Source organism: Epithele typhae (assembly GCF_022376455.1).
Source record: "Epithele typhae strain CBS 203.58 chromosome Unknown BXZ73scaffold_78, whole genome shotgun sequence".
Lineage (NCBI taxonomy): Eukaryota > Fungi > Basidiomycota > Agaricomycetes > Polyporales > Epitheliaceae > Epithele > Epithele typhae.
Window position 1 is genome coordinate 127833 of NW_025954269.1, and position 21975 is coordinate 149807.

Genomic DNA, 21975 nt, shown 5'->3' on the forward strand with positions numbered 1-21975 from the left:
GTGCGTCGACGCTTCATACGCGAGCGAACTACTCTGAAGCTTTCCAGCCCGACCTAGGACGTCGAGAGGACAGAGAACACAACGCCCCGACTGTAGCGAGCCTCGCCCAGGCGGGTCCAGTGACTGCGTCGGACTGCCATCATGATCCCACGATGATCTGCTGCTGATGCAACGGACTGGTCGGCTGGGTAAACGTGCAAGGCGTAAGAACGAGTGATCATCAACGGGGACGGATCGCAGCCATACTTACCCACGGCCGCCGGGTCGGCTTGAGATCAAGAGAGACGCTGAGAGAGGACGAGGCCGCTGGCGAGTCTATCATCGACAAGTTGCTTCTGGAACGGTGATGGTGGTTGTGCCAAGAGCGTTTGTCTCTGGGACCGGTGGTTGAGAGGGCCTAGGAAGCTGCGAAGGCGAACGGATGCCTGCTTTACTCCCTTCCCTCTTCATTCAGAGGTACGGGGAGGTCGAGAAGAAGTAACATGTTTGGATAAGTATCTAGGACCCCCGATCTGGCATCACGGGGCTTTCCCGGACAGCCACCGGTTGATCAGTGTCAGTGCCTCCACAGGTTTATCTCCCGGTGCCTAAGTAAAACGGAAGGACGATCGTGAAGGGATCAACGACATATCCGAACGCGGACGACTCACGATATGGCCGGCGCCGTGGAGAGTAGCATATGTCAGTCCACCTCCGCTCCGCGTTTCGCCCGCGACATGGCCGTTCGCAGTCCACGTCCGAAGAGGCAAGGGGCGGAACTCTCCACTCCTGGACCATTCGAGCTCCATCGTCGTGCGCTCGATGCCGATCTAGCAGGCAGTGAGCATGGTGAACGGGATGACCTCATGAAGGGAGAGGCGACGAACCCTGTTACACATTAAGTCGGTGTCCCCGACAAGGAGGAGCACCGGGATGCCTCGCTCGAGTAGTGCGGCGAGGTAATCCTCGGCGCGGAAGCTGATGATATCGAATGAGGATCCGAAGGCCTCGCCCACAGCGTTCGACTTGTAGCTGTAGGCGCCGCGGAATCTCGGATCTGCTCCGAGGGCAATCTGTACCTCGTCTTGACTGAGGAGTCCGTCGATATTTCTAGGCAAACCCAGCGGCGTGAGCAACGGGCGTGAGCGACGGGCGTGAGCGACCCGACAGTGGGGTAGCTCACAGAAGCCGCGGGTAGCAGAGGTCAATGTTGCCTCCGTCAGAGCTAGAATGCAGATCATGAGCGTCCTTTCCAAAGCACTGGGAGTGAGCCTAGCGCTCACCAGGGACGTGTACGGTCGTAATTCGAAACTTTGAGCTCTATGTACGTCAACGGCCTTATGAGCGCCAATACGTGTTATGAGGGCTGAAGGCGTACTAGAAACCTCAGCTAGTGGAGGACTCCAGCAGAGATCGATGGCTGTATGAGAGCAGTCGATCAGATCTAGCGTATCGACGCAAGACTTTTGGTAGCTCTTCTTGCAACGTTGTACCTTGAATTGGTAACACGTCAGAATCTCGAAGATTGCGCACTGCAAGCGTGGGCACTTACCATTTGCTTCAATCGAACGCATGCCCTGCGTGAACGTCATTGTTATTGTATTTCGGACACACCATATTGAGAGCGCATACTCAATGCTAGCGAGCTGAGGGAAGTCCGGGTCTTGACAGAGCACGTCGTACGTTGAGGTCGTCCAGTGCTCGACGTTCGTACAGCCATTCGCTGGCGTGGTTTCGGTGAGAATGACCCAGAATGTCCCGATTACGAGCTCACCTATCACGACGGATGTCAAGTTGACAGGGGTTAGGCCAGCCTCAACGAGCTTCGTGTTTTGATCATAGATTTTTGAGGCAAAGACGGGAATGTATTTACCCTAATGAGGTCGATAGGTCGAGGTCAAGAACTTTAGCATGTCCATTCGAGAGTAAGCCCCAAGAATTACCCCGTAAGATTCGCCGGCCATATGCACAGGCCTGCCTCGGAACTTGATGAAATGCTGGAAGAATATGCCCAGGAAAGCGACAATGTCGTCTCCTGCATCCATTGTCGATCCCTGGTTCCAGACGACTGCTTTGAGTTAACGATCGCGAGTGGTGGATGCTCTGTGCTCACTACAACGTCTCCGGTATCCGCGTATGAGAAGCCGACTCCGACGGGCTGCTCGAAGTACACCGTGTTCGCTTGATTGTTCCATGCGTTCGGATTGTGGACCGTCGTGTTCTTGTTGGTGACCAAACATGGGCCGATCGCGGTGAAGAGGCTCATGGCGCCGGAACCTCCGGGGCCGCCGTTTGTCCAGAACAAGAGCGGGTCGTTGTCTGGATCATGGCGACTCTCGAAGAAGTAGAAGAACATATGGCGAAGGCCGATGTCGATGTATCCCGTATAGGTCCTGTTGGATGACGCTCAGCAAATAGGCACAAGAGCTACAAAGTCGAGCGCTCACTTTACTCCAGTATCACAGAAGCGCGATTCTTTGATACGGATGGAGTGGTACGGCATTGCAGGATGGCGTAGCGTGGTGAATTGAGACGACGAAAGCGCCCCCAAGTCTTCCAGAGGTGTGAACAAGCCCTCATCGTAGGAGCTCAGAGGAGTGTCGTAACCTTCGGCCGCGACAGGCTGGATCAGCGCCGCCGTAGTGAACAGAGCGATGACCGAAGGGCGGATGCGCATCTTGAGTCGCTGTTCAGGATCGGACGGTGAACAGTGAGAACGCAGCGCATATAAGCAGGGATCAGGATCAAGTTGATGGGCCGCGCGCCGATTGTAGCAGAGTAATTGATCGCAGTACCATGGCGATGCGAAACAGTCTGAAGTGACGAAGTGGCTCCAATTAACGGGAGCTACTAGTCGTGGGAGTATCCTGCGGACATGTCGCAGCGTAACAGCCACGTGCAGTGACGTTTCGCGATGTATGACACGAGCACAACCGCTGGCCCGTTTGGCCATGGGCATTGGGTTGGCGAACTTTCTTCCTCCTCTGCATTCTCCAGCCACGACTCCTCTCACCCGGATGACCCTCCAGTCACTTCAAGCCAGGAAGCTTGAAGAGAAATCCGTATCCCTTGCCGTACTTTCCGTCCTCCTATATCGTCCTTCAATGTGCAATCGTCGTGCGATCGTCGATACCAGGCACTCAGACCGATACCACTGCACCAGTGCACACATTGGCTAAACGCGTACACACAACTACAAAGTGCCGATGCTGCTTACAGCCATTGATGCAAGCGCGAATACTGAAACATCGGGTTTCATTTTCGGGATACTAGCATTTTCCTCACTCGGATCAATGTACTTAGTTTTGTCGTGCGGATACGAAACCGCATATCCAACCAAGGTATCGTCGCCGTGGATTCTTTCTCTCATACCGGCCGCGGCTGACTTCTGGTACAATCTTGGATCTTATGTAGCTCGCGACGACTGTATGCTCTCCAGACTCCATCCGAATGTCAGCCTCGACATCCGTATATCGCTCCTTCGGGGCCCCACTTCTATTCTCGCCCGTTTCCAGCTGGCTCCTGTCCTCTTCTCTCACGAACTTCAAGTTGCTTTCGCTTCCCTCGACGATCCCGCATGCTTTTCAAGCTATTCAGTTTCGCCTCCAAGCCCCGCGTCAAAGTATCCCTCGTTGTGCGCGTTGATGACATCCAGACAACGTCCCATAGCGCGACGAGCGTCGTTCATGTGGACGAAGACGTGCATGTACGTATGACCTTTGATTCCGGCGGGATGTTGGTATGTCACGCCCCTCCCGATCACTGTTAGATCTCGCTTACAAGGACTCGTAGCTCGCCCACGAAGTAGAGCACCTTCACCGCAAAGACCCCCTCACACCATCAATATCGATCTCAGTCTGCTCTCTCTCTCAGCGCCCAGCGGCTTCCTCACTCAAAGGCAAGCGATTCCCGCCGCTGAAGTCAACATTCAAAAGCCCCCTTTTCGCCCACTCTCCCCTCGCTTCGCCATCGTTCGATGCTACGTCGTCCGTCCCCCCCTTCAACCGTATCTCCTCTGTTCAGACCAAGCTGTGCACAAGCATCCCTCCATCTCCTTTGACCCGCAAGATCACCACGAACGATCTCCGCATCATCCGCGTCCTTGGGAACGGCGGCCAAGGGTTCGTCATGTTGGTTCAAGACCGAGCGACGGAGAACCTGCTGGCTCTCAAGTCGGTCGCCAAGCACTCCGTGCCGCTGGAGGACGACGCCCGGATATTCGAGGAGCAAGATGTCCTTCGGCGACTCGCGGGGAACTCGCGTTTCCTCGACTTGCAGGCGAGCTTCGAGAACTCGGACTACTTCTGCTTCCTCACGGTACGTTGACTCCCCGGCGACTCTTGTGACGCGCGCTCACGTGGATTCTCAGGACTACTATCCAGGAGGGGACATGAAGGACTTCCTCGCGCTCCGCGGGAAGCTTCCCGAACACGAAGCCCGCGATTATTACGCTCAGCTGGTACCCCAGCCTCTACCTCAGTTCGACGGCGTGTGGCTGACTCCGCCCTAGCTTCTCGCGCTGCAAGAGCTGCACTCTCGTCGGATCATCCACCGCGACATCAAGCCCGAGAACGTCCTCATCGCCGCCGACGGCCGCCTCGTCCTCGCTGACTTCGGTATGGCTCGCGCTTTCGGCCGCACCGCAGACCAGCAGCCGTGGCTCTTGCGCTCGAAGACGCGGTCCCGGGACATTCGCTCCCTGAGGACGATGTTCGCCAACGGGGCGCCCGCGGCTGAAATCGACAAGACGGAGTCGGGATGCGGGACGGCGCGCTACATGGCCCCGGAGCAGTTCGATCCGGGGTGCTACTCGTACGGCGTGGACACATGGGCGCTGGGGGTTATGCTGTACGAGATGCTACACGGCGAGGTACGGTGTTCCTCCAATGTATCGCCGCGTGAGATGCTCATCCCTTCATAGCTGCCATTCAAAATGACCGCCTGCTCTGAAGCGTGGAAAATCGTCGATTACGTGCTGGATGGGAAGCTGGAGGTTGACGACAGTCTTAGCGACGAGGCGTACGATCTCGTCTGCACGGTGCGCGCCTTACCGCCCATTGGGCTATCGATGTGCTGATGAAAATGCAGGTGCTTGCGAAGGACCCTCTGAAGCGTCCGACCTGCGATGAGATCATCGCGCACGCCTGGTTCGACGGACAGTAAGCGCGTATCGTCTTGCTCCTTGATCAAAGCTCATTAATTTCGGACAGCGATTGGGCTGCACCGCCTACTCCCGCTTCGAGTCGACTGCTTTCCGCAGAGGACATGATGCCGGTGCGTTCACCACCTTCCCTGAATGTTCACCGTACTCATATATTTCCCCAGACACTCGAGGCCAAGTGTATGACGTTCAGCGAGCCATATTCTACAGGCGAGGAGCCGCATCCCTTCTTCACTTGGGTCTCGCCCGCACTCGGCGCGTCAGTCCTCCCACCGCCCATCAGGGAGATCACGGTTCCAGCCCGATCCACGGGTTCTGACGTCGGGATCGTGCCAGCCGCATCACTCGCGGAACGACTCGCCGACCTCGACACTGACCCGTCGCCCAGCGTCCCAGTGTCATGGAAGTTCTCGGATGGTCTGCGATCCGTTCGGTCTCGTTCGCCGTCTTCAGACGACCTCCACGCTCGAGGAGCGTCTCCTACAATCCAACACTACGACACGTTCATCCCAGCGACCATTGGCTGCGGCCTCTCCTCGATGCACGGCCTTCCACGCCTCGAATTGGACCTCCCTTCGTCTCCGGACTCCGTGGACTCGCCGCTTGTCACCCCCGCGCTCACGGACTACCCCTCGGCGCCCTTCCCCGGCCTGCACTCGCCGTGCCGGAGTGTAGTCGATGACTTTGAGGGTCACGATACGGCGAGATCTGTCAAGAGGAGCGGAGCGCGGCCAGACTGGCTCAAGCGGACGAAGGGTTGGTGGTCGGGGAGTAGTGGTCGTGGGAGCGTTGTGTGAGTCGACGTCGCTTGTGGAAGGGAGGAGGCTCCTGTGCGCGTGTGCGGGGAGTCTCGGCCGGGTCTGTTGTGTGGGTCTGGAGGTTTGAAGCGTCGGGCTTCTTCGTGTATGTAGCTCTGTTCTCCTTAAGTCGTTCGTCTCGCTTTCTAGATTCCGAATCTCCTGTTCTGCTGTGCGAATACTGTGTCGGCGTGGAGGTCGACAGCTGGTGCTACAAAGACACGATTTGGTAAGCTGGGGCATGAGAGGAATACGCAAAGGCTCACTCACGACCGAACAAGTCCAGGCTGGTGGCCTAGACCCCCGGGGCGGCGTTGCATCAGAGACGCTACCAGACGAACGACAGACCCTGCATGCGGTCGAAGAACGACCTGATCCGCGATCTAGAGCGCCCGCCAGACTGTTGAAACCGCGAGAGCGAGGGCTCGCGTAGCCTGGACGCGGAGAGCACGGAAACGAGGAGATCGGCGGCCCGTGGCACGACTCCAAGGGTCGATGATGTGGATGTCTCCGTGGCGGGCTCGACGACGTACACATATGGTTCAGGATAAGGAGGTAGTAGTGGGGTGAAACACGGCTGAGGGGGCCCATGGCTTTGAGGTAACATGATAGTAGGCGGAGGACTCGGGAACATCGGCGCCGGGGGTAGTATGAACGGTGGAGTTCTACTAGGGGACCTGATGGATGTATTTGACGATGACGCCGGGGAGTAGGGGATCCTTGAAGGCGGTTCATCAACGAGGTGGGTGAAGTATAAGTCTTTCGGTGGTGAGAGATCCAAGCCGGTCCATGCTTCTACCTCAATGATAACAGGAAGCCCCTCGGGATTCGACACGCTCACAGTTGGGTGTTGCTTGCGACCGCTTCGCGCTACAGATGGCTTGGGACGAGTGGTTCGCGAAAAGAGGAAGCGCGACCAGTAGGGAGTTTCAAGGGGGACCAGAGCATAAGGAAGCGGAATGACGCGTAGATGGGCGGTAACACCGTGGGTCTTGCTGGTGAAGAAACGACGGTACGCCCATCTGGGAGTGCGGTCGGCAGCCATAAAGCATCTGTAGTCCCAATCGACAACGTGTGTGTGCGGGCACGGTTTGGGCGAATGTCTCGTAGGCTTGATATGCGGAGGCTCTCCACAAACGTCCCATTGCTTCTGCTTCTGCTTCTGCGCAGCGAAAGGTGATATCTGCACTGAGGACCATAGTCCTCCGTGAGCGCCGCATGAGCCTATATGGACACGAAGCTCGAATCCGTTCAAGGCGACGAACTGCTCCTGCTGAGAACCGTTCGGAAATGTGGGCTGCGGCGGGTTCGTCGTCCGCTGTAGCTTGAATGGAGAAGGCATGAGGTCGTGATGCGCAAAGATCCTGACGGTTTCCGTGTCGTTTAAAACAGGTTTCAGTTGGGGCTCGGGGGGAGATGGGATTGCTTGGACATCCCAGGGAAAGGAAGGCTCGAGTCCAAGGATCCAAGGAGTACCTTTGGAAAGAGTGAGTGCTGGCTCGGATAGATTCAGACACAGCTCTCGTCCCAGCAGACGGAACGTCCGATAATGCGTCCACGACACAGATGGTTCGCATGGAAACGTGCCATCAGCATATCGGATATACGGGGGACAGGAGTAGCGACTCCAGTCGCTGGCGTGAACTAGCTGACAATGAGCGTGATCGCGTGTGGGGAGGTGAGAAGTGTGAGGTTCTTCCGCGGAGGCCACCGCGTACGCGTCAGTTTGAACGCTCGCGAGTTCGATAGAGACCCATAGTCCTCCGTGTCCGCAGTGACCAGCAAGGATGCGCAACTCCAGCTCCTGCTCGGGGTGCAAGAATACGAACATCTGTGCGGGCGAAAACTGCCTCGTAGTCGTCAGGGGCCATCTTGTGCTCGCTGGTTGTATGAGTAGAAACCCTTGGTCCTTCAGCGACGCGAGGGTCCAGTCGAGGATGACGATCGGCGCGGCGTGCTGAAGCAAAGGAGCGTCCAGTATGGGAGGGATGCCGGCTTCATCTTGAACCATCGGCTGAACGATGTATACGTCGGTCCAACGATACGTTGCGGGCTCTTCGCTGTCCGGGGTGGCACCCATCGAGAGCCTGGAGATCGGATCGGTAGGGTCGATGCGCACGTAGCGCACGAAGCCGATGTCGTCTAAAAAGCCCCCGATCCGGTATTGATAGGAATTCCGAGGGCGAAACAAGACAAGGCCGATGGCTATGGGAACTGGGTTTGCTTCGTACGCCTGACAGGCCAATAGGGCGACGAAGTGGTCTCCTTCCTCATTGGCACCGGCAGGATGGATGGACGAGTGATGAAGTGGAAATAAGGGAACGTGGGCGCGCACACCGTGGCTAGTCAACGTGAACTCGGGAACCAAAAACGCTCCTCCCTGTGCATTCTGCAGTCAGCAAGACGCTCTCGGCAGAAGGTTGTCAACATACCGTTGAGTGTACATCGCGAGCACGAAAGGTGTCGAGAATCGAAGTGAACTCATGATGAGAGAGAGAATGAGGGGTAGCATGATCGATGGTGGTGGATGCGAACAAAGCTGCAGACGGTGCGAGGAGGTACGAAGTCTGCGCTTCACGTATCGCCGATTCCGAGGGTTGAGGGAAAGGAGTCTGAAACTCCATTCTGGCAGAACCCGGGACATATATGTCTTCTTCGTCACCATCTGTGCTCTTCGATGAACGAGGCTGAAGTTGATTATGAGGAAGTACTTGTGATAGAGTCAGGGTGGGAAGCGACGAGTGTGAGACCTCGCGGAGCGCCGGAGTGAGCGTGGAGAGAGACAGCGAGGGTCCCCAAGTAAAAAGTGTCTGGTCGGGTGACGTCCTCATGATCTCCTCCTGCAGTCGACGAAACGCCCGCGAACCTTCGCCGTAGATGGTCGGCATGTTGATGTCGAAGATTCCCATGAGGCAGTACGCGGCGTCTTCGACACGGGTGGTGACTCGAGAAGACGCCCAGGACATGCGCTTCGCCACGGAGACGGAGGATAGGGGTGCTTGGAGCCTGAGGACGTCGATGTCGATGCGAGTGATGTCTTCGAGTACTTTGGCGAGTAGGTCCTTTGTGCCGAGCATCGTCCAGTCGTGGGAGAAGAAAACGACGTTCTTGGGCGCTATGAGCTCCTGCAGCGTCCAGCCGCGGGTGAACCAGACGCTGAGCCTGAGCTTGGAGTCGATTGCGGTCGGGTCTTCGTCGGCTGGGGCATCGGAGAGGTAGGCGAAGCAGACGTCGGCGCCGGCATACCACTTGAACATAGAGTTGATGGCCTCGGAGAGCTCGACGCTGTTGGTTTTGTCGATGCAGCAGGTGTCGATCCAGACCCACTCGAGACCGCGGAGTTTGGCATGTCGACAGCATTCGATGATCTTGGAGGCGAGGCGAGAGCGATTGTGCCGTTCGATGACGAACTGAAAGTCTTGCTCGTTGGACGTCCAGACATGAGACAGGATGGCGTATCGTGAGGGGGGTTTATCGAACTTGCGAAGGGAATGGTGTTCCGTGTCAATGAGCCACATTATGAATCTGTGAGAATGTGAGAAGCGAAGACGAAGACGTTTGTTTCGCAGTCAGTATTCACCTCCGAGGGGATGTCTAAGTCTGGCCTCTTGACGAAGTTGGGGGGAAGGAAGGCGCGACACCTGGCTTTCATGGTGGCCTCCATGCAGCTGTCAGTGACCGCTGTCGAGTTCCCGGCGAGCACGGACGTTGGTCAACGCAGTCGGTTGAATCCGAACAGCTCACGTGGCGGATCGGTCCCAGGCGCCTATACCCCATTTCTGTGTTTCTCCTCGACCATGATGAAACCGCCCGCCGCGGCCAACGTCACGCCTCCATGCTTTGCTCCAGCTTCGGTACTAGCTTTCTATGGGGTAAGCTATATATACGAATGGCTTGTCGTTTGATCCATGGCGGGGATGAGAACGAGATTCTGGACAGATCGTAGCCTGGAACTTGCTTTACGCCAAAGAAAGTAAGTACTGGGCGAACTTTGAACCATCATGCACTCCAGGAGGGCGCCGAACAAGACGATTACCCTCATCCAAATGTCAGCCGCACCATTCGCGAAAATTGTCCCCTTTCAGCCCGTTCTTCGCCTCCCAAGTAATTCTTCCAGCTTTCGCGCACCTCTCTTCGTTATACCATCCCTATTCACTCCACCATGCTCTCCAAGCTCTTCGTCCTCAATGACTCCTCATCTCCAAGATCCTAACCCGCTGGCGCATCTCCATGTACTTGTTGAGACTATCATAGTCGAGATCTCGGGAAGTCCAGGAACGAATGTACTTCTTTGATGATGACAATTGGTACGTCTCCTTCGCAGCCAGATGCTTCTGACAGATGCTGACGCTGCGTACAGATCGTCTATTGTGTCGATCGCATTAAGCACCAAGATCATCTCCAGTCTCTCCCTATTTCTCGCCGTCTCCATCCATCCACCTGGCCGCCGCCTTCCAGCGTGACTTCGGCGCCGCCCTTATCTTCCGTCGACCGTCGGGAGCATCATCTCAATCTCTGTGGAATATACCTCCATTTTCTGTCTCATACTCCTGCGCTCCCGTGGCAAGCGGTACTTAGACTGATCGGTCCCATCGCCCACGGTCAACACTATGGCTTTCGTTCAGTCTTCGAGGCCCGGGTACGCAATGTCGCCGTATACAAGCTACCTCACCACTTCCCCGTGCCGGCGTCGTAAAGCACGTTCCAGTCTCCACGGCGATCCTGACCCCATGGCGTTCCGCAGTGCGCCCCGGCTGTCGCCTTCGTCGTCAGTCGCAGCCGCCCCAGACCCTCAGCGCCCGCCACAGCCAGCCCTGGGCCATTCTGCCATCGCGAATGTGCGCAGTCGAGCTGCGCTGTTGTCGAGCCCGTCACTAGCTGCCCCGACAGTCCTCAACGTGTTTATCATCCTCGATCGCCCGCATCGTCGATATCACTATCCCCCATGCGGATCCGGCAAAAGTACTTTTCCACAGCTCCGGCAGTCGCCGCTGAACGCCCTAGAGCAGCCTAGAGCACGCAATGTAAACAGATGGTACTCTCATCCCTTCATACCACGGTCCATGTACATACAACGTTGCCCGTCGCGAGGCCCCTTCCGTTTTCGACCGCAGCACGCATGGCCGACGGTGAGCATTTCCTTCCATACCCAGCCTTCATGAGGCGTGCCTTGGTGCACAGCTGCCGCGATGCAACTGTGTACGCGCTTCTGAGTTCACCGCGCATTCTGCCTGCCCTGCGCCAGTACTTGTACAGTGTCCCACGGGTCCTTGGGACACCACGGGTCCTTGGGACAGACCTCGGATCCTCCTGATATACACTCCTTATAATCTTGAAAAAACGGCACTTCAGTGCGCAATGATGTTCCATGTAGCTAGAGTGACAATTCCAGCTGATCCCAGAGCTGATTGAGACCATGAAAATATGTTTTCACATTTCCGAGAGTGTGAGCAAACTTAGAGGACATGTCGTTGGGAGAGTGGAACTCTCTTGAAGCTCGGAGATGGATTTAATGACTTCTGGTAATGTTGGCTCTCTCCCTACGGGGTTTCAAGTGATCACACGGCTGGGCTGGTGATGCCGGACATGTCCCAGGTTTCCGGCGTTTCTGGCGTCTTTTTGGGCGACATACGCGTACCACGTGACACTCTCACACGACGCGTCGTCCTGTCTGGCCCCTCCGTGTCCTGCATGGAAACCTCACCCGATAAGGACGAGGGGGAGGCCGTGGTACGGATACGGAATGAAGGTAACAGTGGGGATGAGGAGGACGATGAGGATGGCATTGAGCACCACGGCCGCGACGGCTCATCGGAAGCGCCGATGCGCGTCGTGGGAGATCCATGATCTATTGCCCGATATGGGCCGTCCCAAGGATGGGTGGGTTCGAACTTTCGGGCCATATGTCATTTCTTGTCGCACTCGTCTCTTGTAATTCAGATCCCCCTGAAAATATTCATGTATGTAGCTACTATGTGAGACTGTGTAGATATGAAAAATAAGCGACCGCTGATACAAAATCGCAGAGATATCAGCGAGACTGTTTTTGGTGTCCCAAGGACCCGTGGGACACTGTACAGACGATTCTCTTGGACGCTCCCGCGCGGTTCGGACATGCCAATTTGTGCTCCCCGTCCGTATAGCGCCGGCCGTTGCTGTATGGGCGGATCCGGATTCCGCTGATCGGACCCCGTGCGGCGTGCGCAGCACACGGAGTCTTCGCAGGGAAGATCGACAGAGAAGAAAGGGCGGTACGACAACGGTGCTGTCCGCGAGGCAGGCTAGAGTAGATAACGGTGCTGCGCTCGCGATGGGTTATTTGACAGTTGACTGCGGCGAGGGCGCGTGTCGTGTTCACGGCCAAGAAGAGGAATGCGTCCGCGATTTCCTGTGGAGGCGATCGGTGGGTAGACAGGGGATTTGAAACTCTGGGGCTCTAACAAGCCTTTGCCGCCGGCTGCTTCAAGAGGGAGAGAGAGAGAGAGAGGACGATTCGAACTTGGGACCAATACTTGAACATAGGGGATTCGGAGGAGAACTGTCCCGTCCGCCGTGAAACAAAGCGGAGTCGCAGGCCGCGATTAGGGTCGAAATTCCGGAGAAATTGGGGACACCCCGTTGTGCGAACGGCGCCACATTGGCCTCGATTTTTGTCCTCGATCGAGGTCCGGGCGGGGCGCGCGAGATGGTTAACGGCGCGATGACGAGCGCAGCTCAGGCGCAGTTGGCGAGCGCGCGCCCCGACAAGCTCTGATCTGTGGGCCGCAAATCCTGGCCAACTCTCCTGGCCACTGGGACGGCCCGCGCGGGTGGGCGCGCGAGAACGAGGACGATCCCCGAACCCGCGATCCCGTGTCCCGAGTCCAGGGCGTCGGGCGCCGGTCCGTGCAACACAGCCACGCACCCTCAACGTGCGCGTGCTCCGCAGTCGCTCCTCCGCGTCGTTGTGCAAACGAGTGTGTGCGCGAGCGAAGTATGAACGACGTGCGCAGCGGATAAGTACGACATTCGGAAGAGGCGATGGCCTAGGCATTTGCCAAACGCGACACGCCGCGCACGCGGCTCCCTCCCCCGTTCGTTGCGTCGCGGAGCCCGAGTGCACAGCGCGCGGAAAGAGGCGTGGTTTGCGTGCGCTACGTCAAAGGAAGCGGCGAGCAGCGATGTGACGGAGGTGCAAGCTGACCGCATGTACTGAGATCGTTCAATGCTCGATGAGGCCGAGAGTGCAAGCAAAGCTTTGAGCCAAAAGATGAAATGCGGTATGGTTTCGAGGCGGCCGTGGCCAATGGATGTACCATGTGGCCTCATATGGTGGTCGCACGCGCAACTTGTGGTAGGGTCGGGGAGTTGGACCACTGCCGCGCTGAGCAGTGCTACCGGATCCACGGCGTCGTGCATCTGCCCAAGGGCACCACGCGACCGCGCGCGGGCTCCAACTTTCCTGGAATAGGGCTGATGAAGACACGTGTAGAGGACGAAGCCAGATAAGAGGACAAAGCTTGTCAGAAGTGGGGTGCACAATGAAGACGGAGGGGCGGCGGAAGAAATTATTGTCAGTGAGAACGAGACGATCAATCGAGGGAGCCGCAACGACGTTTCGAATCTCGATGGCTCGGCAACAGAAGATGTTCGCCTCGTGCTTTGCTCCAGCTCGCTCCGCATCCCATATGGAGTCCCTCCGGAGGTCGCGCGAGGCGAGCTCCGTCTCCAGCTCGGCGCTCGCCACAGGAGAGGATGCCGCGCTGATTTCTAGCGCGCGCGAGGCAGCAGGCCTCTCGCAAACACCGCGCGAGTGCGCGCTGGTGGTGGGCGAGCGTCGGAGGAGATGGACCGAGAGCGAGAGCGGAGAGCGGAGGAGGCGCAACGGTCGCTACGGGGGAAAGGGAGATAGGCGACGGCTAGCGGACGGCGCGGGAGATTTGCCGGAGGCGCCGGGCAGGGCTAGGGGCGGCGGGTGAGGTTCGCTTTTCTTTATTACCACCACGTCCGGGTCCCTCGTCCTCAGACTTTGCGACTGCGGGACACTGCCTGGTTCATCTGGTATTGCCGACTCTGCTCCCTCAAGTCCTCCCCCACGTCGCTCATTATCTTCACGTTCTTTCGACATGTCTGTCTTCGCTGCTGCCCCCGCCAACGCCTCCAACGCCTCCTCCCCGACCCACGGCCCGTCTTCTGCCGCCGCCGCGGGCGCGGTTCCACCCATCCCCGACGGCGCGCTCGTCTTCGACATCGATGTCATCCTTCTGTGCGTTGTCGGATTGGTTTTCCTTCTCCTTCTCCCCCGCACAGCCATTCGCTTCACCCACAAGCGCGAATGGGTCGACGGCCACTTTCTCCGCTCCATCCGGGCTGAGGAGCAGCCTGCTTTCACCACCCGTCGCCCGGCCGAGAATCAAGACGTGATCTCTCGCGTCTCTCCCGCCTACTTCGACGAGAAGGCCGGTTCCAGTCAGTCCCAGTCGCCCGACGAGGCGACCTCCTACGACCACGACTACAACCAGTACTACGGCGGCGCCACCTCCGACGCGTCCCACACCTACGTCGGCCAGCCCGACGTCTCCCGCAAGGCCTCTACCGCCTCTGCTCGCGAGAAGCGTCGCCAGAACGTCCCCACACACCTCTCCGGCTGGTCGACGACGCTCCCCACTCTCGCTGGCTGGCTTCGCACCAGCCTTAACCCTGGTTTGACCGTTGGCAAAGCCATCATCCTCCTCGGCTACGCTGCCCTCGTCCTCTTCGCCTCCCTCTATTTCTCCAACCCCATGTCGGACCCCGTCCGCACCGGCTGGGTCGCCGCGAGCCAGATCCCCGTTGTTGTCATCCTTGGCACCAAGAACAACCTCGTTGGGCTCTTGATTGGGTTTGGCTATGAGCGGGTGAGTCCCTTGTTTCCCTGTCTGCACAATGCCGCGCAGCCCCCGCTTGGTTTTCCCCGTTTCATCCGCTCGGTTCGCCGTCGGCGCTTCATACTCCGACCCAACCGCGGTTGACGGATCCCACGGCGCGATATTTTCCCTGATATGTTCGCTCCCAAACAGTTGTCCAGTTGCTAACGTCACCGTTTGACAGTTGAACTACATCCACCGCTTCGCAGGCACCCTTCTCGTCCTTGCCGCCAACGTCCATGCCATCGGATACTGTAAGTCGGTTTGGTTGCTGGGATAGCAAGGCTCAGAGATTGACCGTCAATCACAGTCTACAAATGGAGCATCAGTGGAACCTTGGCTCAGAGCCTGATGATGCCCCAATTCCGATGGGGCATGATCGCGCTCATTTCCTTCAACGTGCTTTTCCAGCTTTCGACGCAGTGGGTCCGCCAGCGGTTCTACAACTCCCTCTTCATTCCGTCCCACATCATCTTCGCCGTCCTTGCGTGCGTCGCCGTCTGCAACCACTACCCGGTCTGCATCCCCTACGTCCTCATCGCCGCGATCGCCTACGGCGTCGACCGCCTCTGGCGCCTCGTCAAGTCTCGCGTCGTGATGGCCCGTCTCCGCCCGCTCTCCGAGCTCGGGATGACTCGCGTCGAGATTCCTGGGATCAACGCCGGCTGGCGCTCTGGCCAGCACGTCCGCCTCCGCGTCCTCAGCCTCGGTATGGGCTGGCGCTCCTGGGCGGAGTCGCACCCCTTCACGATCGCGAGCGTCAGCCGCTCCCCGTCCGGCGAAGGCATGGTCCTCATGGTCAAGAAGGCGGGCGACTGGACCAACCGCCTCTACGAGCTCGGCCAGCGCGCGGACTACGGCGAGGCCAACGGCGTCGGCTGCCAGGTGCAGTGCGTCGTCGAGGGCCCGTACGGCGGTCCCGGACACGCGATCTTCGCCAGCTTCTCCGGCGCTCTCTTCGTCGCCGGGGGCAGCGGTATCACCTTCGCGCTCGCCGCGGTGCGCGACCTGATGAAGAAGGACCTCGAGTACCGCTCCCGCGTGCGCGCGATAGAGCTCGTGTGGACCGTGCAAGACCCCGCCGCACTCACGCCGCTCCTGCCCCTGTTCTCGTCCCTCATCGCCCAGGCCCAGAGCTCGTACGCCACCCTGCGCATCTCCGTCCACTACACGCGCGCCCCGTCCAACCCGGACGCGTTCAAGGCGTTCCGCGCCCTTCCCCCCGGGCTCACCCTCCTCCCCTCCCGGCCCAAGTTCAACAAGGTGCTCACCGGCGTCGTCGACCGCTCCGCCGCGCTCTTCAGCAGCGGCAAGGAGCGCCGCCGCGGCGGGGGCGGGCTCTCGGGCATCATCGTCGGCGTCTGCGGGCCGACGTCGCTCGCGGAGAGCGTCCGGAAGGCCGTGAACGAGTTTGATCCGGACCGGCGCAAGCTCATCGGCGGGCTCGAGCTGCACGAAGAGTGAGTCTTGGCGCGCTCCGCCCTGTTCTGTTGTCCGGATGTTGACGCTGACGGACTGCTGCGCCGCCTGCAGGGCTTTCGGCTGGTAAATTGCCCGCCTCCACGCGAAGCCCCCGCCGGGTTCGGGCCCCCAGAACACGCGCGGGCGGCACCCCGCCTGGCTCCAACTTCCCACCCCGTGTCGCGCCGCCGCCGCGCGGCGGAACGCGACGCGCAAGTATCGCGCCTGCACAAACACCACCTCACCTACCCTCCTGTCTTTTCCTCCCGTTTCTCCTCTGTACAGTCTCTGCTCTCCGCACCGTTCTCGACACGCGCATCTCTCTGGTCAGGATGCTGCTATTGCTATTTGTTCACTCGCTTACCGGGCTCCCCGTCGAACGCGGCGCTCCGCGCGCCGAGCGCGCGCGTTGTACATATGATTGCCGCGAGCCCCCTCCGTCCGCTTTGCGAGTTCGCCGCCGACCGCGCGTGCGCGGTCTGTTCATGTTGTCATTATAGCTTGCTTCGCCGGTTATGCTCCATGCGTCTAGACTCCATATACACACCCGTGCCGCGTCTGTCGCCGGCTCCGTGTATAGTGTATCATTAGGGCCCTTAACCGCCATCACCCCCTACCCACCCCGCCCCTGCGCCGTTGTCGCTCTGTATCATATTAGATAGACCGCACGCCGGAATGGAGCATGTTCATTTACGAGCCCGTGGGACGCCGTGGCGCGAGACTGGTTCCCACATCGGGACGGCCGTAGGCCGGCCGCCGCAGGGTGGCCGAGAGATGTGAATCGTGATGGATGGATGAAAGGGGGCGTGTGGTCGTCACGGTCCCCGCCTCGCTCAGGTCTGGAGGAGGCCTAGGGCCGGGCACGGGGAGCTCGACGATCCCCGGCCGGCGCGCGCGGCGGGGGAGCGGGCGGGGAGGCGGTCGCGGAGGGGGACGAGCTTGTGGAGTTGGCGCTGCTGGAAAAGCCGGAGGTGTCGGCGGAGGTGTCGTCGCCGTCCGAGTCCTGGTCAGAGGCAGACAACAGAGGCGTTGGCCATGGCATCTCCATCTCTGCCCCCCCCCTTCCACGCTGATCGCGCCCCGTCGTCCACAGAATCTCGGCCTCGGCGTGTTCGAGCAGCGCGGGACGCGGGCCGCGTCCCCGGGCTTGCCCGTCGCGGACGTCGACCTCGACGCTGCGGATGCAAAGACGATCAAAGACGTCCAGGGCCGGAGTCGAGGTGCGGGGCAAGGCAGATGAGAGGGAACATGGGAAGGTGGACGGTGGAGGGGGAGGGAGAACCATCTCGATGTACCCGCGCCGGGTACACGACGACCGCCTAAAAGTGAATCCTAGCGTGTAGATAGCCGCGAATAATCATAGTAATCACACGAGTTTGTCCCGCCCGAAGAAGACACAATTGTTTGCCCACCATCGGTGCACGCGTCCGTGAGGTTTCCAGGTGTCCTGGCCAGTCCTGGAAACCCTTGAATTAGGGCGCCAAGGATCTGCTGTGCAGAATCACTGATGGCCACGAGGGGTCACGAAGGGATAGACACAGCGCGCTTGGTCCCCGTGGGCACCGGGAGGCGACAGACGGACGCAAGGGAGAACACCTCCGTCGATGGAGGCGGGAAGCTTGGGCAAACGCACGTGAGGCGAGTGCGGAACGGCGGCTCGCCGGCGCGGCTACCTCCATGATGACTAAGCGCAGGCACTAACGACTGGCGAGCTTGCTACCTACATATTGATATGTGCGCGGGCATTGTCCAACAATGTTTTAATACATCACTTGACGTCGTGCGTGTGTGTCCAAACAGACGTACTGACTAGTAGCTCGGAGTTCACACAACATCTGGGATTAAGTACGCTGGCCACGGCACGACCCGGGCCGGAATGGTAAGCGCCTGTACCCGCGCCACAATGCTGGCACTTGGTTGACTTTTGGTCTGTAGGTCCCAGGCTCCGGACCACCACCCGGACGCACGCTGCCATTTCTCGCGTGCTCTATCATACGTTGACTCGACCATCGACGCCCAATCATCGGTGATTGACGAGATTGCTCGGCCTGAAGTCGTGAGTGCGAGGCTCTCTCTTTCCCCCCACCTTCGCCCCGCCCTCGCGTCACTCGTGCTCATGAGCTCCTCCCACTCAGAGACCCATCCGACGCTTCGACGATCTCAATCGGACATCTGCCTTACCTCCGTAGTTAACGCCAGTCGCAGAAACAGCGGCGTCGGCGCCACCGAACAAGGGGCATCTGGCAAGCTCTCATCGGCGTATGCTCAAGGCACCAACAGCGTCTTTGACACCCGCCCGCCTCGCGAGAAACGGCGGTCGGAGATGCTCGACCGTAGGCAGGACTGCACCAAGACGGTGGCTATCGAACAGTTCTACGACCTCAAACCCGCGCTGCTTGTTCATAGAAAGACACGTGAACAAGGATTGGACAGCATCGTCCCCAAGTTCTGGGCTCGGCTCAACGCAGTCAAATGGAACGGTGGCACGTGCAGCGAGAACGAGCTCACTAAAGCATGGGTACGTCGCCTGGCCTGTTTTCCGGTCTACCTGGTGGCTCATCCAGGCTCTGTCTCAAGAGGGAGCTCGACGAGGAGCATAAACTCTGCCCTAATCACACGTTCCGCCTCTCTGAGAACAAGCCTGACAAGGGCGAAATGACGAGGGCAAAAATCGACGGCGGCTTCTTTCACGACGAAGATGCGCCGTTCATCGTCTCTGATGTCCCCAATTGGCGCTTTTCGCGCTTCCTCGTCGAGTTCAAGCACGGAGGGAATGCACTCGACCCCTTCCATCAAGGGCCAAGAACAAGAGACGATGCAGACGCGCGCACCCAAGTTCGTGGCCAGCTTTACGCATACGCGGACTGTCTTCTCAACGCCCAGCATCGCACCCATGTTTTCATGCTCTTCGTCAATGGACCCGAGTTCCGCCTCTTGCACTGGGACAAGTCCGGCCTCATGGTCAGCCACGCGTATTCGTACGTCAAGACTGAGGACGACACCAGACGCCTTCTCTCCCTCCTTGCCGACCTGTCGGCACTGGAGCCCCAAGCTGCCGGCCTTGACCCCAGCGCGCACCGCCTCTCCCTGGGATCATGCGGATGGAAGTGCATGGACTGGGTCGCCGAAGATCGGGAAACCGATATTGACGAGCTTTGCGTCACCGAGGTCTACAACACCTCCGAGATCCCTGCAGACTTCACCGAGGCGGTCGGCGACTGTCCGCACTTCACCAAGGGCGGAGCATACTCGGACCCAGAAGCGGACATGGTTGGCGAGGCGAAGGACGTGTGGTCGGCCCCACGGCGCACCTTCAAGTACATCCGCACGTTGTTCAAACAGTCCCTCACGGAAAACGCGCCGCGGTATGCGCTCGTCATCGCCGGCAAGTTCTATCTCGTGTGCGACCCCATGGCTCGCACGCACGGACCGTTCGGACGGGGCACACGCGGGTGGCCTGCGCTCGAGTGGCACACACAGCGCCTGGTCTTCGTCAAGGACGCGTGGCAGCCCCACTACGACGGCGTCGAGCCTGAACATGTCACCCTCAAGAAGCTCAACGAGGTCAAGGTCGAGGGCGTTCCCACGCTGATCGCCGCGGAGGCGTACGCTGGGCAAGTCACGTACTTGTCTTCGGTCGCGGGCGTCACTTCTCCTGGACGGAATACCCCCCTCAGCGGTGGCAAATCCGCGATCGCAGTTGACCGGGATACCCCTCACGAGTTCACCCCTCCTTCTTCCCAATTCGACCCCCAAAACCCCGTCGATCCCACGTCTGGTTCAGGGTCCGGTGCCGCCACCGGCCCTGCAGATGGCGCACCAGTGTCCCAGGGCCTCGCGGGAGTACGGCACCTCCGACACGTCCGCATGGTGGTTGCTGAGATATGCCTTCCGTTGAGGAAGTTCCCTCGTGGACTCGATCTCATTTTGATCATCCTCGACGCCATCACCGGTGAGTTCTCATAGCTCGACGTGGCGATGAAGCTCATGATGTCGCAGCGCATCAGCAAGCGTTGAACTCGGAGCACCAGCTGCTCCACCGGGACGTCAGCGTTGGAAACATCCTCATCCTGCCACGCTTCGAGGTTACCGGTGACGGGACGTCGCAGATTGTGTGGCGTGGGATCCTGGCGGACTGGGAGATGGCGAAGAGCGTGCTTGTGACCATCGCTACGCAGCCGATGCGGACGGTGAGCACAAACCCCCTCGGCCTGCATCATGCCATTGTGGCTGACGTTACACAGGGGACGTGGGCGTTCATGTCCATCCTGTGCCAGATGGACAAGACCAAGGCCATCGACGTGGACGACGAACTCGAGTCGTTCTTGCACGTCTTGATCTTCATGGCCGTTGTGTACATGGCCAGCGACTGGGAGCCCGACCTCGTCAACCAGTTTGTACCGAGCTACTTCTATCTCGGCCAACCAACCAAGAGTGGCAGCCAGACGTGCAGCGCCGTGCGCCTATTGTGCATCCGACAAGGTACTGTTACGAGTGGTCACGACCCGCTCAAGCTCTACCAAGTCGATCACGCCGGAAAGGAAGGCCCCGTGCACCCTCTGAACGACGTCCTCTCCAAGCTCCTCGGACTGTTCCGCGCCCGCTTGCTCGTCCACGAGCATAGTTTGCGCGCCCTGGAACCATCCCCGCCGAACACCGAGGCCGACGCCGAGTCGAAGACAGCCACTCTACCCAGCGTCCTGGCACGCCTCGGCCGTAGGCCCAAGACCCGACTCCCACATGACATTCTCCCATCAGCATCGCGAGCGCCATCGGCACGGGACATCGAGACCCTGAAGGGGGAGGCGGAATTGCTCAAGAGCCACGACATGTTCATCTCGATCCTGGAGACGGCCGTAAGCCAGCACACCTGGCCCGAGCGAGACAGGTACAGCGACGTTGGCGTTTCATTGCAGTAGCCAGCTGCAGAGGAGGACCAGCAGGCGCAGGATGGGGCGAAGGTTTCATAGGGAGAACCAGTGGTCGGTACACGGCGTACTACTCGGTCGACTAGTGGGATGTAGGATACCAGCTAGATATGCCGCTCGAGCACTCTGTGTCCGTGACTCATTATGTAGGCCTCAGTTGGATCGATTTGAGCAGACACAGGACGCGCACGTAGGACGCACAGTTGGACTTTTCAGTTCCGAAGGCGTTCATGACTGCGACGCGGCGGCAGGAGAAGTGGTGCGGAAACGGACTCCTGGACCGAACTTTGGGCGAAAACTTGCCATCCCGCCCTGAGCATCCGAATGCGATTACAATCTGATTTGGCCGAGAATGAGTGCGGCCAAGGGCGAAGGCTTGAACCGGTGCATTATGGCGAGCGTGTGGCAAGAGCGTTTCAGGACCATAGAAGCCGGTTCTTTGAGCACGTCGAAAACGTACGGTTCTCCGAGACCGTCACCGTCGATGCATGAATGGAGAGTAAATACAATGAAGAGTCAGACACCAGACGCAAGCCCAACAAAAAGAATCACTGCGCAAGTACACCAACGTCCAGCGCAGGGAACTGTCCCATCGTAACATATCCAGCACGAACCACGACGCCAACTTACTGAAAGACCCAGTCGTCCGGCCCTGGAGTTGAGATCCTCACGAGGGCGGTGCTATCCAGCGCGTCTACCCTTAAGCCATCACAAGCCTCGCAGAGGACCACTGGGAAGGAGAGACACATGCGCTTCAGCATCAG

At 59.0% G+C, this 21975-nt stretch overlaps 5 protein-coding genes across 5 annotated transcripts; 3 read left to right on the forward strand and 2 right to left on the reverse strand.

Moving 5' to 3' along the window:
* Window positions 1-518: 518 nt before the first annotated feature.
* BXZ73DRAFT_92627 (serine carboxypeptidase) lies at window positions 519-2656 on the reverse strand (the record flags this gene model as incomplete). The annotated part of the gene is made up of 12 exons (XM_048026427.1): window positions 519-587; window positions 651-809; window positions 867-1089; window positions 1163-1204; window positions 1263-1299; window positions 1382-1472; window positions 1532-1556; window positions 1612-1702; window positions 1754-1853; window positions 1923-2033; window positions 2093-2372; window positions 2427-2656. 12 exons carry the CDS (start codon window positions 2654-2656, stop codon window positions 519-521), a joined length of 1458 nt encoding a protein of 485 aa, XP_047872980.1.
* Window positions 2657-4029: 1373 nt separating this feature from the next.
* Window positions 4030-5142, forward strand: BXZ73DRAFT_54352 (kinase-like domain-containing protein; the record flags this gene model as incomplete). The annotated part of the gene is made up of 6 exons (XM_048021152.1): window positions 4030-4296; window positions 4349-4438; window positions 4490-4635; window positions 4684-4849; window positions 4901-5017; window positions 5068-5142. Coding segments are annotated over 6 exons (861 nt in total), but the record flags the coding sequence as incomplete, so codon positions are not given.
* Window positions 5143-8659: 3517 nt separating this feature from the next.
* Window positions 8660-9455, reverse strand: BXZ73DRAFT_92629 (heterokaryon incompatibility protein-domain-containing protein; the record flags this gene model as incomplete). The annotated part of the gene is made up of 2 exons (XM_048026428.1): window positions 8660-8687; window positions 8722-9455. 2 exons carry the CDS (start codon window positions 9453-9455, stop codon window positions 8660-8662), a joined length of 762 nt encoding a protein of 253 aa, XP_047872982.1.
* Window positions 9456-14042: 4587 nt separating this feature from the next.
* On the forward strand, window positions 14043-16371 carry BXZ73DRAFT_106200 (iron reductase; the record flags this gene model as incomplete). Its single annotated transcript, XM_048016542.1, has 4 exons — window positions 14043-14813; window positions 15007-15076; window positions 15133-16282; window positions 16356-16371. The coding sequence occupies 4 exons, from the start codon at window positions 14043-14045 to the stop codon at window positions 16369-16371; spliced, it is 2007 nt and encodes a 668-aa protein (XP_047872983.1).
* A 2426-nt stretch (window positions 16372-18797) lies between these two features.
* On the forward strand, window positions 18798-21202 carry BXZ73DRAFT_54373 (uncharacterized protein; the record flags this gene model as incomplete). The annotated part of the gene is made up of 3 exons (XM_048021156.1): window positions 18798-20235; window positions 20283-20473; window positions 20528-21202. 3 exons carry the CDS (start codon window positions 18798-18800, stop codon window positions 21200-21202), a joined length of 2304 nt encoding a protein of 767 aa, XP_047872984.1.
* Window positions 21203-21975: the final 773 nt, after the last annotated feature.